At 42.3% G+C, this 16,311-nt stretch overlaps 1 protein-coding gene across 1 annotated transcript in view; it reads left to right on the top strand.

Annotated features, from left to right (window-relative positions):
- The window catches only part of NAV3 (neuron navigator 3), a gene marked incomplete in the record, with an annotated part of 918,952 nt that overhangs the window by 805,635 nt on the left and 97,006 nt on the right, over positions 1–16,311 (top strand). The window contains 2 exon segments of the mRNA XM_073620003.1: positions 429–506; positions 4,353–4,436. Of these exon segments, the coding sequence (XP_073476104.1) occupies positions 429–506; positions 4,353–4,436 (162 nt within the window).

The following is a 16,311-nucleotide window of genomic DNA, read 5'->3' as shown; positions in this document are numbered from 1 at the left end:
AGTGACCCTTAGAATTATTAGGTGAATGGCCAGAGAATAGAATAATCTCTTAATCAACTTAAAGAAAGCCTTTACACTGAAAGGCTGTCATTGCTCAAATCTCCACCTGAAAGTACTAGTCCTCATCTGTCACAATGACTCTGGCTTTGATATTCTGCTCATTGACCTGGAACAAACAAAAGATAATGAATTGTGACTTTACTGATCTGCATGTTTGCTCTGGGTCAGTGACTCAGAAAGTATTGAAGCCAGAGACAGCCATGCACCTAGCATTTTCAGGAGATCTGTGGTAGCCTGTGTATTTTCCTTATGAAAAGTTTCTGTTAAATTCTCTGTTAGCATCAATATTTTTGATCACCAAAATCAGTTAGATAAAAAGTACATATTCTGCTTATTACATAATTATGTTCTTGCATATTATTATTTAGCAGATACAAAAGCTGCGACGGGAGCTGGTAGCTTCACAGGAAAAAGTTGCAACGCTGACATCCCAGTTGTCTGCAAATGTGAGTACTGAACCAAGATACCGGAACTTGCTGCATTAAATTAACTTTGCCATAAAGCAAATCTACAGTTCTTGCTGCATTGTAGTACCGGGGAAGTGGTTCATTGAATAGAATTAGCATCATGGCCCAAAACTCTTACATTAGCTGCCTCTATCAGAGTATGATCACACAGATGTTTCACTTTGTAAGATTAATTATTGCCTAAAAGGTAGCTGTGAAAAACATATGTATAGAGAACGTGTTGTGGACTGGTGAAAGTACCAGTATGTCCTAACCATGGTTTGGTCCGGTCACATGATCAGTTCCTAGCGGCAGCTTCAGGGAAGAGGAGGGACAATGTATACCCCATAGTAAGTCTATAGGTTATGTCACCACCCAGGGATTGCAGATGTTCTCGGAGCTCTTTCCTCTTACCTGAAGCTGGCCGCTGGAAAGATCTCATTATTGAACTGGAGCACCCAGGGAATAGGTAAGTATAGACATCTTTCTTCTATAGGGTAGTTAGTATAGGACTTAGAATAGGGGTGGGAGCAGGTTTAGATTAGATAGGATTAGACCAGACTTTCGCTTTAATTAAAAAAAATACCAATTTGTATTTATAAATGGCTCCAAAACCTTGAGCCGTGCATATCACTTCTCTTCAGTGCCCATGTTAAGGAGATGTCAAATAATTTTGTTCAAGAAGGACCAACTTCTCTAGATCATTTACAAACCACTGCTGTGTGCATTATAATTGCCATTTTTACTTTGCTTGCTTTTGGTCTCTGAAGAAAATAAAGCCCATGTCATTGTAATGCCACATTACCTAGATAGGAAAATCAAAATGTGCCACAAGAAGGAAGAAACTGACCGCTTTCTATCATGTGACTTTGAAACAGTTCATGTGATAATGATCTTCTGCCTGCAAGTGTTCATTAGAGCACTGTGGGTCAACACTTTTTGATGCATGTGTATAAATACATTTTTTAAGAAGGGAGGAGAGGGAAAAAAAATGTTTTTATGTGTTTACTGGGTTTTCTAAATTGCATAATTTAGGAAGGAATTGTGTTTTATCTGCCAAGGTAACCAAATATAATAATATAATTTAATTGTAAGTTTATTTTAACAGTGAGAGACAGAATAACAACAAAAATATCCAGAAAAATGCATTTCAATTAAGTTATACATTGGTTTGCATTTTAATGAGTGAAATAAGTATTTGATCCCCTATCAATCAGCAAGATTTCTGGCTCCCAGGTGTCTTCTATACAGGTAATGAGCTGAGATTAGGAGCACTCTCTTCAAGGGAGTGCTTCTAATCTCAGCTTTTTACCTGTATAAAAGACACTTGTCCACAGAAGAAATCAATTAATCATATTCCAATCTCTCCACCATGGCCAAGAGCAAAATAACTGTCCAAGGATGTCAGAGACAAGATTGTAGACCTGCACAAGGCTGGAATGGGCTACAAGACCTTCGTCAAGCAGCCTGGTGAGAGGGTGACAATAGTTGGTGCGATTATTTGCAAATTTTGTCAATGATCTCAAGGCAGCTGGGACCATAGTCACCAAGTAAACAATTGGTAATACACTACACCATGAAGGACTGAAATCCTGCAGCGCCCGCAAGGTCCCCCTGCTCAAAAAAGCACATGTACAGGCTCATCTGAAGTTTGCTAATGAACATCTGAATGATTTAGAGGAGAGCTGAGTGAAAGTGTTGTGGTCAGATGAGACCAAAATCGAGCTCCTTGACATCAATTCAACTCGCCATGTTTGGAGGAGGAGAAATGCTGCCTATGACCTCAAGAACACAATCCCTACTGTCAAAAATGGAGGTAGAAACATTATGCTTTGGGGGTGTTTTTCTGCTAAGGGGACAGGACAACTTCACCAAATCAAAGGGACGATGGACTGGGCCATGTACCATCAAATCTTGGGTGAGAACCTCCTTCCCTCAGCCAGGGCATTGAAAATGGGTCGTGGATGGGTATTCCAGAATGACAATGACCCAAAACACACAGCCAAGGCAATAAAGGAGTGGCTTAAGAAGAAGCACATGAAGGTCCTGGAGTGGCCTAGCCAGTCTCCAGACCTTAATCCCATAGAAAATATGTTGAGGGAGCTGAAGGTTCGAGTTAAACATCAACATCAACCTCGAAAACCTTAATGACTTGGAGAGGATCTGCAAACAGGAGTGGGACAAAATCCCTCCTGAGATGTGTGCAAACCTGGTGGCCACCTACAAACAACGTCTGACCTCTGTGATTGCCAACAAGAGTTTTGCCACCAAGTACTAAATCATGTTTTGCAAAGGGGTCAAATACTTATTTTAGTCTTTAAAATGCAAATCAATTTATAACTTTTTGAAATGTGTTTTTCTGGATTTTTTTGTTGTTATTCTGCCTCTCACTGTTAAAATAAACCTACCATTAAAATTATAGACTGATCATTTTTTTGTCAGTGGGCAAACGTGCAAAATCAACAGGGGGTCAAATACTTTTTTCCCTCACTGTATGATGGCTGCAGAGTCTCTAATTAGTTTCTGATCAGCCCTCTGCTCCTTGGCAGCACAGCATCAGATATCTCCAGCAAACTCTCCTCTCTCTGCTGCTTAGCACAAGAAAAGGGTTGCAGCCGCACATAGTGCCTACATTGGCTTCCTCCCTACATTCTGCAAGCTAGCGGCACAACCAGCTCCCTTTCTCCAGCAGCCCAGTTGCTCCAGACCCAGCCAAGATGGCTGCCCCCTGCACTGGAGGCACTCTATAGACAAGCATTACAAAGTGGTCTCCTTAAAGATGGCGGCTGCACTTTTGCATTAATGAATATTCAATTTAACCCTGTCCACACTGCAGAAAGATAATACAGCAGCAACAAAGGAAGACGTTTCACCACAGATCACCTACAGTGCAGGTTACACACTTTAATTTGTACTTACATTAGAAAATTTGTGTCTATTCTTTATTATTACTGCTGCTGTCTGAGTTTTCAAAGGGGTTGAGACAGCTCAATGAAAAAATCTTGCTGATTGATAGGGGATCAATGAAAAAATGATTACAGGTTTTAAATTAGGCATTTTTCAGGCAAGCACATAACAATAAAACTATAAGGCAATTGGAATGGGTAGAATATGAAGCACTTTACACAGACTTCTGTTGCTGTGACTCACTCTGTTCTTTTCCTTTCCTGCTCACACAAATATCACTGTCAGCTGTGTTTTCTCCTCTCTGATAGATTGCCCCCAGCAGCTGCATCCCTCTTCCTTTCTGATGTATATCATTAGGTGTTGGCAACTTGGCAAAATCTTGAATGGAAGCAGGCCTTTGATTGGTATTGTGGTGTGACCTAAATAAAATTGAAGCTAACTTTGGAAAGGCAAATTAACAAGGTGTCCAGTTTTTTCTCTTCTTTTGTGCCACAGCCCCGGTAATACATTTCTTTACAATGACTATCTGGGCAGATTTTCTCCTATTTTTTCAGTAACTGCTTTAAACATCTAATAGAAGGAAGCAGTGCATTTTCTATTCAAATTTATGTCAAAACCATTCATACAGTGAGCCACAGTCATTTTTATTAGGAAAAATAAAATATTCATATATAGAAAATAAAAGCTATGTTCAACAAAAGAATACAAAATTGGCTGATGAAGTGTTGTCTATATTTTAAGCACATCATTTTGTTTATACAGTTTCATGATCTAGGCCGGAGGATTTTCATTTACCGGTAATTGAAGATGACCAAAATCACTGATAACAGAGAAAGCCAGTTACTTATCTCAATAAATGTGCCAAGTGCTGGTTTATGTGCCATAAATGCGAGCGTTTGATGCTTGTTTCATGATTTTTTTCCCCTGCTTTATTTTCAGTCTCATTTAGTGGCGGCTTTTGAAAAGAGCTTAGGAAATATGACTGGACGACTGCAAAGCCTGACAATGACAGCTGAACAAAAGGTAGGTTGAGAAGGGCTCAAAAGCACTAGAACACTAAATCTTATACAGCAATGAAATGTGAAAAGTTATATAAAGCAAAATAGCATGATGTGACTTTGATCCATCGCTCGATTTAAGAAAACACTTCCAGTTGGTTATGTTTATCAATCCAAATGAATGTCTATGCTTTGTTTTTGAATGCTTAGTTTGGGAGAAAGGGAAATACTTTATTGGCAAATATTTCCTTCAAAAGCCTGTGACAGGTGATCACAGCTTGCTATTCTTTTACTCCATGTTTTTTTTCTCATCAACAGTTGCTTTCTGTGGCTCACATTTATCTGACATTTACATGTACTTATTAATGTGTACTTTGTATGAACATTTTTGTGATGGCTTTGGTTTAGTTGTAGCGTGTTGCTGAATAAAGGTTTAGTATTTTATTAAAGTACATGACAAGCCAAAACTTTGGTTTCGATTAGAGTAGTGTTTGGCAAGTACCCTTATTATTTATTGACTCTTATCTTTCACTATGTTTTTTCTGTTTGGGAGATTTTCATTCACCTTCAATGGGGCCCAAAAGGAAGTGACAAGAACCATTGTTAAAGTTGTTAAGTATATCAGTCTTGCATAACCTATGGAAGGATTGGAACCCCTGTCAAGTATTTTTTGCATTCTGCATAACCACTAGGTAGATTCACTCACTTTTTTTGTCTTGGTAACCATTATCACCAGAGACAGACAGTGATGGGAAATACAACATTGTACAATTGTCACCAAAACAAGAACTAAGAGTAAATCTTTCAATGGGGACACTTGTTTAAGTGACAGCTGTCTAAGAGGACAGGAGAAAAGAAGCAGAGTCACCTCTATGAGCATCAACTGTGAGCCAAATAGCCTTGAACATCAATTCAAAACACGCTTACTTTTGCTGGGATAACCACTTTATGGTGTATCATGACTTGGAAAGCTTGTTAAGATTTTGGTCATTTAGTAATCCTACATGTTGTTGTTTGCTTTCAATAAGCCACTCCACTTTAAGTGGGTATGGGATTGTGTATATAGGATTGTAATTTTTCCCCCCTTTTATCATTGGTTGAACTAGATGGATTTGTGTCTTTTTTAAATCACACTATGTTACTATGTAACCATGTAGGACTACTGAGTGACCAAAAGCCATGTACTTACCAAGCTTTGAAATCTGTGATACACAATAGGGTGGTTCTCCCATCAAATAGTGCATTTGAGCATGTTTTCAAATTATGTTTATGGTGATGGTCTCACAGCTGATGCTCCTTTTCTCTTGTCTACATGCAAGCCTCATTAGCTGTTGGTATTCAATGAAGGAAGCCTTGAAGCCTCGGAGGATCACTAGATAGAATTACAAAGACTTACTGTGTGTTTGAGAAGGATATTTTTGCCCCCCCCCCCCCAAGGAGAAATGGTCAAGAAAAGAATTACTTGCATTTTGTAGACATTTTCTCTTACTTCCTGTTGCATCTGTGGGACAAGATCTGAAGGCAAATCATCTCAACTAGACACAGGCAGCAAAAAATAAACTGAAAGGAATTTCTACCCTTCTTTACTCTAAGCAAAAACTTACAAAACAGTTTTGACTATATATGCACTTTATTTATTTTATTGACACATTTTATATTTAGAACATCATAATCATCATACAATCATAAAAAATATACCAATATTGCTTTCCTTGGAATGGCATTCCTCTACTATATTGACCTCCTATTTTGGTAACGTTATTAGCCTGGTGAGGTTCCCCACCCTTGTTCCTTCACTTTTTATGTTTTATGTTTTATGTTTCCATATTCGGTTAGAAATAACCGATCTGTTCTGATTGTTACTGCTTGCTTGTGATTTTTAAGGGCATGGCAGCCCTCTTTTATTTAAAGGAAACAGAAAGTTCAAAAACAACAGCAATTTCCCTTGCAGGGGGTTCCACCATTACTGTAACTTGTAAGTTCAGCCTCCTGGCTTACTCACTTGCGACACTGCTGCTTCAGATCTCATGCCCAGGCCTTAGGTATGCTCCTCAGAGAAGTATCCTTCAGTCAAGCTCTCTCCTAGCTTACCCAGGATCAGCTTCACACTGTGCTGTCACGGACTATATCTGCCTCCTGCAGACAGGTGCGCTCAAGCTGCCACCTGCAACCTCTCTCTCCTAGAGAACATGGGAGACCTCCTGACTCTCATACACAGACCTCGTGTCTGTAGGGTGGAGTCCTCCAGACTCCTGCGCCAGACCTCCTGTCAGCCCGGGTGGAGCTGTCTCCAAGTGGAAGCCCTTGTCATGGATGATATGTTTCTTTAAATGCAACTCTATGGTGGATCTCTGTTGTACTTCTTCCTGTGTGGTGTTTCCTGTTTCTTGCTGGGTCTTTTCAGTAAACATGGCTTCTGTATAGTAATGGCTTGTGCTGTCTCTTTACATATATCACATCAAACATGATGTCAGAAGATTTCTGGATCCATGCTCTTTCGACACAGTTGATGCTGAGAGCCTGCTAGTCTTGATGTCGGAGTTCTTAGAACTGATTGTGCCTCCTAACAATTGCAGTCCTGTCCTGGATGCTGAGTATTTGCAGCAAGGAAAACAGCATCATGGCAGCTAACAGCATTCCACTGCCTGAGGCAATGAGGGTGAGTGGAGATGTCAGCAGTAACTGGGACAATTTCAGGGCAGAGTTTGAGGACTACTCTCTAGCCACAGGGTTAAATGAGAAGCCTGCAGCAGTGCAAGCAGTCACACTGAGAAGTGTGATGGGCAGTGAATGCTTCCATGTTTACAAGCATAATCTGAACCTCACAGAGGAGCAAAAGAGTGACACCAAAACCATTCTGGATGCATTAGAAGCTTTCTTCAGACCCTCTAAAAATGTCATATATGAAAGATATATATTTGGCTGCTGTAAGCAAGAAGACTGTGAATCAATAGACAGGTTTGTCACACGGCTAAGAGAAAAAGCTGCAAGCTGTGAGTATGGCTCTCTGAGAGATGAACTTATTTGTAATAAAATAGTTGTGGGTATCACCAATAAAAGCACATGCCGCCACCTATTGAGGAAACATGATTTAGATCTACAAACAGCAATTGAGATATGTCGCACTGCAGAACTTCCTGACAAACATATGAAAGCTATGGAGCAGGATTTGGAGAAAGTGATTGATAATATCAATGCAGCCTCTAAACAACAGCAAAGCTTCAAAAACCACCAGCATAAGTTTCAGCACAAGGGTCACCTACACAACTCACCTGGAAGGAAGCCTGCATAATGCAGGTATTGCGGTAATGTGCATGTAGGAGTGAAAGAAAAGAGTCCTGCATATGGAAAAATCTTTACTGCATGTGGTAAACCAAATCACTTTTTCTCTCTAGTAAAATGGAAGCAAGGAAGCTGCACACAACTGAGCAAATGTCAGATCTGGAGGACGCACACCTGCTTAGCACTAATATGGTTTACCCCTCAGAATGCATTGGTGCTGTAAACACAAAGGGCAAAAAATGGTTTGTAAACCTCAGATTAAACAATATAATCCAATCCTGCCAGCTGGACATGGGTGCAACGTGTGATTTCATGAGTATGAAGGACAAAATGAAACTGGCACCCAGAGCCAGTTTCAGCCTAGTAGCACCAAACTAAAGTTGTATTCAGGGGAACTAATGGAATCATTGGGGCTATTCGAAACAGAATGCAGCATACATGATTGTATACACAAACTGAACTTTGAAATTGTTGACGCCGATCATAAACCGCTATTATCGGGTTCAACATGTGAGCACCTTGGACTGATGCTGTTCACCATTCCTGCTGAGCTACATAATGTTGATGATCAGCCCACAAAATCTCTGACTAGGCCACTGACAAAACAGCAAATTCTTCACGCCTACAATGATGTGTTTGAGGGCCTGATAGTCTTTGTTCCAGGAGAGGTTCTTTTTGAACTTAATCCTACCATTGATCCTACCATTCAACCTGTACAATGTGGCCCATGCAATGTGCCTATCACCATTAAGCCACAGGTTAAAGCTCAACTAGATAGATATGAAGCTGAGGGACATCTAACTTCAGTATCAGAGCCTTCAGATTGGATCAGTAACATGGTTGTTATAAGAAAGCCTGAGAAGATCAGAATATGCATTTATCCCAAGTTTCTGAATATGGCCCTGAAACGGTCACACAACTTAATGCCAACACTCGATGATATTTTGCACAAACTACCTAAAGCACGTGTCTTCACACTTGTTGATGCTAGAGATGCCTTTTTACAGTGCAAACTGGATGAAAAGAGTTACATGACCACGTTCCGGACTTCTTGGGGCAGAAAGAGATGGCTCAAACTACCATTTGGAGTCTCTGTAGCACCTGAGGTATACCAGCGAAAGCAGCATGAACTATTAGGTGGTCATCACGGAATTGAGCCAATAGCTGATGACATTCTTATATTTGGCTGTGGTAATACAAATGAGGAGGCTGAGCATGACCATGATGAAAAGTTAATTGCGCTACTGGATCGTTGTAGGCAGGTGATGCTGAGGCTTAGTGTAAAGAATTTGCAGTTCAAGGTGGAAGAAGTCTGTTTCCATTGACATAGCCTGTCTTCACAATGCTTAAAAGCTGACCCAGATAAGATTAAAGCCATTGTGGACATGCCACAGCCTGCTGATGCCAAAGCGGTACAGAGATTTGGCACATACCTAGCAAAATTCCTGTCACACTTATCTGAGGTGTGTGAGCCATTATAGCGACTTCTGGACAAAGATGCAGTTTGGCACTGGCTTCCCAAGCATGTCCAGGCATTAGAGGATATAAAACGCTTGGTCACCTCTGCCCCAGTGTTGAAATACTATGATGTCAAAGTCTGTTACGATACAAAGTGACTCCAATAAACATGGTCTAGGTTGTTGCCTTTTGCAGAAAGGTCAGCCAGTTGCATATGCATCCAGAGCTCTTTCCTCAGCTGAGCAAAATTATGCTCAAATTTAGAAGGAATGTTTAAGCATTGTATTTGCTTGCTAGCGTTTCCATCATTATCTTTATGGACGGGATTTAATTACAGCTGAAACTGATCACAAACCTCTGATAGCCATATTCAAAAAGCCCCTTTTGTGTGCTCCCAAGTGTTTCCAGAGCGTGATGCTTACATTGCAACATTACAACCTTAATGTTGTCTACAAGCCACGATGTGAAATGTACAGTATATCAGCGATACCCTGAGCAGAGCTACATCAGATAATGTGGCACCTGGAGGTGAGCATGAGCTTCGTACAATTTGTCTGCTGCAACAGGAACAAAATTTCTTTGCTGATATCAATCAAGCGGACTATCTTAATGTCACAGATCAGCGACTACATCAACTCATACAGCTCACTAACAGTGATGCAACTTTACAAAATTTGAAGTCTGTTGTTTTGAGTGGGTGGTCAGATAAAAAAGAGGCAGTACCTGGAATTGTAAGGGGATACTGGTCCTTTAGAGATGAGACCAGCATACAAAATGGTATCTTGTACAAAGGTCTAAGGGTCATTGTGCCGAAGTCACTGAGAGCAGAGATGTTATTACGCATACACTCCAGCCATATTGGTGGTGAAGCATGCTACAGATAAGCTCATGATACTCTTTACTGGCCCAACATGCATGGCGAAATCAAAGACTTTGTCAGTAATTGTCCCACCTTCAATGAATATGCCCACTTACAACAAAAAGAAAGCATGATGTCACATGAGATACCTACACGTCCGTGGCAGATTATCAGTATGGATTTATTCAACTATGCAGGCAAGGAATATCTGCTATTAGTCGATCATTAGTCAGACTTCTGGGAAATAGACCTTCTTCCTGACTTATCCACTGAAGTTACAATTAAGAGGCGCAAGGCTCAGTTTGCACGTCATGGCCAACCACATACAGTGATCTCCGACAATGGCCCTCAGTTTGCAAGCCTACAATTCAGAAAATTTGCCACTGAATGGGAGTTTGAGCATGTTACTTCCTCACCACGTCATCCACAGGCTAATGGCAAAACTGAATGAGCTGTAAAGATTGTTAAAAATGTATGCAAGAAAGCACAAAGTGATGGTAAAGACCCATGGAAGGCCATTTTACATTGGAGGAACACTCTGACTGAAGGCATTGATAGTAGTCCAGCACAAAGACTGATGTCAAGGAGATTAAAGACCTCCTTACCAGTAGCAAATAGGCTGCTTGAACACTCTGTCATACAAGGTGTTACAGAAAAGTTAAGGAGACAAGTGTCAAAGACACGATATGACACTTCGGCCAGAGATTTGCCAGAATTGAATATTGGGGAACGAATTGATATGAAACCATTACTTGGTGATCGAACAGACCTTTGGAGAATAGGTACGTGTCTTCAAAAGGTTGCACCACGCTCCTATCTTGTGGACATTGAAGGAACTCTCTATCGCCACAATAAAATGGATTTGAGAGTGGCAGAGCAGTCTGAATCTCAGTATCCCATTGATAGATCTGACTCACCCAGTATCACAAGGACATACTCACCCATTGACAGTGAGGCATGTACAGAGGCAATGCCTCGTACCACAGGCAATGACAGTTCTGAGCAAGCAAGTATACCCGATAGCTGTCAAGCACAGAGCATGCCAGCAGGTGATGAGAGGAGCCCAGTAACTTCAGAGAGGGCTAAAGGAATCCTTGCACAAGGGCCAGTCTTCACCCGTAGTGGTAGATGTTCAAAACCACCTATGAGACTTAACCTATATAATGTGTTATTGCTGTGTCTCTTTTGAATTTCACAATGTTCATTTATTAACTCTAAAAGGGGGAGATGTTATGGATGATATGTTTCTTTAAATGCAACTCTATGGTGCATCTCTGTTGTACTTCTTCCTGTGTGGTGTTTCCTGTTCTTTTCAGTAAATATGGCTTCTATACAGTAATGGCTTGTACTGTCTCTTTACATATATCACATCAAACAGCCCTGGGCTCTAACTCTGGGAAGAATTTGAACCCAGCCCACAGGTGTGCAGTCAGCATGCCTGCCTCTGAAAAGACCAGGTGTAGATTGCTGATAAACACGGTGACACTGGGGTCACGTCTCCACATATCCCCCCCCCCTTTGTTTTGCATCGGAGGCAGAAACACATCCCCCTTCACACTGACACCTTTGTGCCAACTACCATCCCCAGTGATCCAAACCTGTCTGATCTTCTTCCTAAAGGGGAACTCCACTCACATCTTTTTCCAGGTGTGCTTCCATGAGCACTTCTTTCTGACCTTTGGGGTCCCACCGATCTCTCTAAAGGCCATTCTACCTTTCTCTTCACCTCTCTTTTTACTTTCCCCAGACCTACTCCCCCAAGACTGTAGGGGGCCTATTTCTACGACATCTGTCAAGGACTGACCTCTCTCACTACATGACTCGCCCTCACCCAACACTATCTGTGTTTCAGGTTCGCTAATACCTGTGTGGTTACCCTTGGCAACCAACTTCTTAAAAATACACATTTCAAAATAATCAGGAACTCTTGTTCCCTCGTTTGCTAGGACAGTGTCTGAGGAGGGACCACACACAGGCAAGCAGTTACTCCCTATGGGACCTTCCCACAGTTCCACATCGCCCCCTGTTGTCCAACACTCCATCAGTGACTGTTCTTGCAACACACATTTTTCAACAATATTCTCTAATACCATTTCTGTTACGGCTGGTATTTTTGATACCTCGGACTTGTCAAACAGTGCCCCAGAGTGCCTCCCATACACAACCTTTGTATGAAGCAATCCAGCACACTGTGAGACAACTTTCCACATTAACACAAAACATTACATTAAAGAGAAAGTAAACCCTGATGGGTTTTATTTCCTCTTTTGTTCCCTGCAAAGTAAAAGCATAATTGGCTAGTATGCAGCGCCCTAGAGGGCATGCGCTGATGACATCATCGGCGCACAACACAGTAAATATCTCCTAAGCGGCGCACGTTAGCTACAAGTTCTCCATGGAGGTTTACAACCACTTTAAATGATTCCACCATTGGTTATTTCTGCACAGTACAGCCTGCAATATCCAGCTCCAATCAGCAGTTTTCCAAATGCAGGAGAGGACGACAAGATATACACCGGCTGTACACTACATAATGCTAGCATTTCTTTAAGCATGTCTATCATCACATAATACACATTTTTCCCTTCATGCATTGTGGGCAAAATTTCTGCTGTGCGTTCACGCTCACTCTGACCTTCTGTCATGAGAGGTTTAATCTCTGAAAGAGCCAATGCACATTGGCCTATAGGCTGTTCAGCCTCCTCTTCTGGCACAGCAGCCATAGTGTCCACCTCACTTTTACCTACAGAAATTTCTTTCAGCATTGCTGTTAGTCTCTTGGCCCAACCATCCCATTCAAATGTGCTCTGTAGCACTGCATCCGCCCAAGGAAACATAGACAGATCAAGAGGTTCAACAGCATCTGAAACACTGCTCTGGTCAGTAATACACTTCTCAACAATATTATCATCAACATTATCAGTATTATCAGAAATACATTCATTATTATTCCTAACTTCCCCAGTTGCTAGGGGCAATGGCATACTTCCCTTAGTGGTCACCCCTGTCCTAGATGACTGCAATACCACACTTTCACCACTGTGCACTGACAATTCTTCATTAGCTTTAGATGACCCTGCTGTTTCAGTAGGTCACATTAACCCCTTATTTAACTCTGCATATTTGCTCTCATTAGTAAACATATATTAATTTGTATCCCTTGTCTTTCTGCTACACAGCAGATTGCCTGAAGATAAGTCCTTGTCAGACCTCAGTCTTGTTGCGGGTTCAGTATTAACCCGTGCTTCCCCATTATGCAAGGTACTACACAGAAGCAAGTCTCTCTTGGAAGCGGATTTACCTACTGGACTTGCCACTACTTCACCGGCATAAAACAGGTTGTCAGAAACAGGAACAGTTTTACCATTCCATGCCGCAGATTTTTCACTTTGGATGCATCGCTGCAGGAGCCATCCCTCTGCGGCACTATTCCTGGAGTGTTTCTCCATGTGATCACCGGGTGAAACAACAGATGCCCTCCTAGGAGTCCCAGCTCTCTTTGTTGGAATAGTGAGCCACTTTTTAAAGGCAACCCTGCCACCCAGACGTCACTTCGCCCCTTGTTGCTATGGGAGACCACACTCTCCCTGTAGAAATCTTCCAGTGCTCTCTAGACTTTGTAGTTGTCATAATCATCTTGGTTATGAACCATCCACCTGCACACTGTGAGAAGTGGCTGCACCAATTCCGCCCAGCGGCTTCTGGGCCATGCTTTAAATGAAGCCATGTTTTCAAATTCAGCCAAAAAGTCCTCAATGTGATCACCAGGTAACACAGGCTGTATGAAATCAGACACATAAATTATTTCTTCATTGCCACGGGCAACCACCCCTACCTGTACACTTCTTGCACTGAGTGATGGCTTAATTTCCTTTTTGAATTTTGACCACCACATCTCTGCAGTCAGGGACACAAAACTCCTTTAGAAAACATTTTTGGCGTACTGTCTACTTAAGGCTGAGAGACAGCACACATCTCTTTGCTCACACAGCAAAGCAGAAACAGAGTCTCTGATACTCACGGTTTCTGGCACGCGAGGATCTGAACTAACGCCATCTGTGCCGCCCGCATCCTCCACCAATTGTAAATATCCGGGTGATTAAGCTCTAGTGGTCAATGGGATTCCTAGAAAATGTGTCAGTCCAGACTGCATTTTTAAGGGCATGACAGCCCACTTTTATTTAAAGGAAACAGCAAGTTCAAAAACAACAGCAATTTCTCTCGCAGGGGGGTTCCACCATTACTGTAACTTGTAAGTTCAGCCTCCTGGCTTACTCACGTGTGACACAGCTGCTTCAGGCCTCACGCCTAGGCCTTAGATCTGCTCCTCAGACCAACAAAAGTATCCTTGAGGACTCCACCCTCCTTGTAGAGGGGAGTCCTCCTGACTCCTGGGCCAGACCTCCTGTGTGCCCGGGTGGGAGCCCTGGGCTCTAAGAATATGAACCCAGCTCACAGGTGTGCAATCAGCATGCTTGCCTCTGAAAAGATCTGGCGTAGATTGCTGATAAACACAGTGACATGGGGTCGCATCTCCACAATATATATATATATATATATATATATATATATATATATATAATATCTCACAAAGTGAGTACATCCCTCACATGTTTGTAAATATTTTATTATATCTTTTCATGTAACAAAACTGAAGAAATGACACTTTGCTATAATGTAAAGTAGTGAGTGTACAGCTTGTATAACAGTGTAAGGCCCCTTTCACACGTGCGGATCCGTGTTGATCTGACCCGTGAACATCCGCTTGCTCAGCGGGGATCGCTCCGTTGACCCTGTCAGATCTCCGCTCTCCCCTATGGGGGATCGGATGAACACGGACCGTCTGTCCGTGTTCATCCGATCCGTTCTGCAGACGAATAGAAAAATAGGATTTTCTTTCGTCTGCAGAATCGCTGACACCCGCTATCCCATAGGGATGCATGTATGTCCGTATTTCATCCGAAAACGGATGGATGAAATACGGACATGCGGTCCGCACGTGTGAAAGGGGCCTAAATGTTCTGTCCCCTCAAAACAACTCAACACACAGCCATTAATGTCTAAACCGCTGGCAACAAAAGTGAGTGCACACCTAAGTGAAAATGTCCAAATGGGGCCCAATTAGCAATTTTCCCTCCAGTGTCGTGTGACTTGTTAGTGTTACAAGGTCTCAGGTGTGAATAGGGAGCAGGTGTGTTAAATTTGGTGTTATTGCTCTCACTCTCAAATATTGGTCACTGGAAATTCAACATGGCACCTCATGGCAAAGAACTCTCTGAGGATCTGAAAAAAAGAATTGTTGCTCTACATAAGGATGGCCTAGGTGATAAGAAGATTGCCAAGACCCTGAAACTGAGCTGTAGCACACTGGCCTAGACCATACGGCAGTTTAACAGGACAGGTTCCACTCAGAACAGGCCTCGCCATGGTCAACCAAAGAAGTTGAGTGCATGTGCTCAGTGTAAAATCCAGAGGTTGTCTTTGGGAAATAGACGTGGGAGTGCTGCCAGCATTGCTGCAGAGGTTGAAGGGGTGGGGGTTCAGCCTGTCAGTGTTCAGACCATATGCCGGTCACTGGCATGGCTGTCATCCCAGAAGGAAGTCTCTTCTAAAGATGATGCACAAGAAAGCCCGCAAACAGTTTGCTGAAGACAAGCAGACTAAGGACATGGATTACTGTAACCATGTCCTGTGGTCTGAGACCAAGATAAACGTATTTGGTTCAGATGGTGTCAAGCATGTGTGGCGGTAACCAGGTGAGGAGTACAAAGACAAGTGTGTCTTGCCTACAGTCAAGCATGGTGGTGGGAGTGTCATGGTCTGGGGAGCTACAGTTTATTGAGGGAACCATGAATGCCAACATGTACTGTGATAAATTGAAGCAGAGCATGATGCCCTCCCTTTGGAGACTGGGCCGTAGGGCAGTATTCCAACATGATAAAGACACCAAACACACCTCCAAGACGCCCACTGCCTTGCTAAAGAAGCTGAGGGTAAAGGTGATGGACTGGCCAAGCATATCTCCAGACCTAAACCCTATTGAGCATCTGTGGGGCATCCTCAAATGGAAGGTGGAGGAGCGCAAGGTCTCTAACATCCACCAGCTCTGTGATGTCATAATGGAGGAGTGGAAGAGGACTCCAGTGGCAACCTGTGAAGCTCTGGTGAGCTCCATGCCCAAGAGGGTTAAGGCAGTGCTGGAAAATAATGGTGGCCACACAAAATATTGACACTTTGGGCATTTTCACTTAGGGTGTACTTACTTTTATTTCCAGCGGTTTAGACATTAATGGCTGTGGTT

The sequence above is a fragment of the Aquarana catesbeiana genome, linkage group LG03, assembly GCF_042186555.1.
Source record: "Aquarana catesbeiana isolate 2022-GZ linkage group LG03, ASM4218655v1, whole genome shotgun sequence".
Classification (NCBI taxonomy): Eukaryota; Metazoa; Chordata; class Amphibia; order Anura; family Ranidae; genus Aquarana; species Aquarana catesbeiana.
This window is presented reverse-complemented; position numbering and strand designations above follow the sequence as displayed.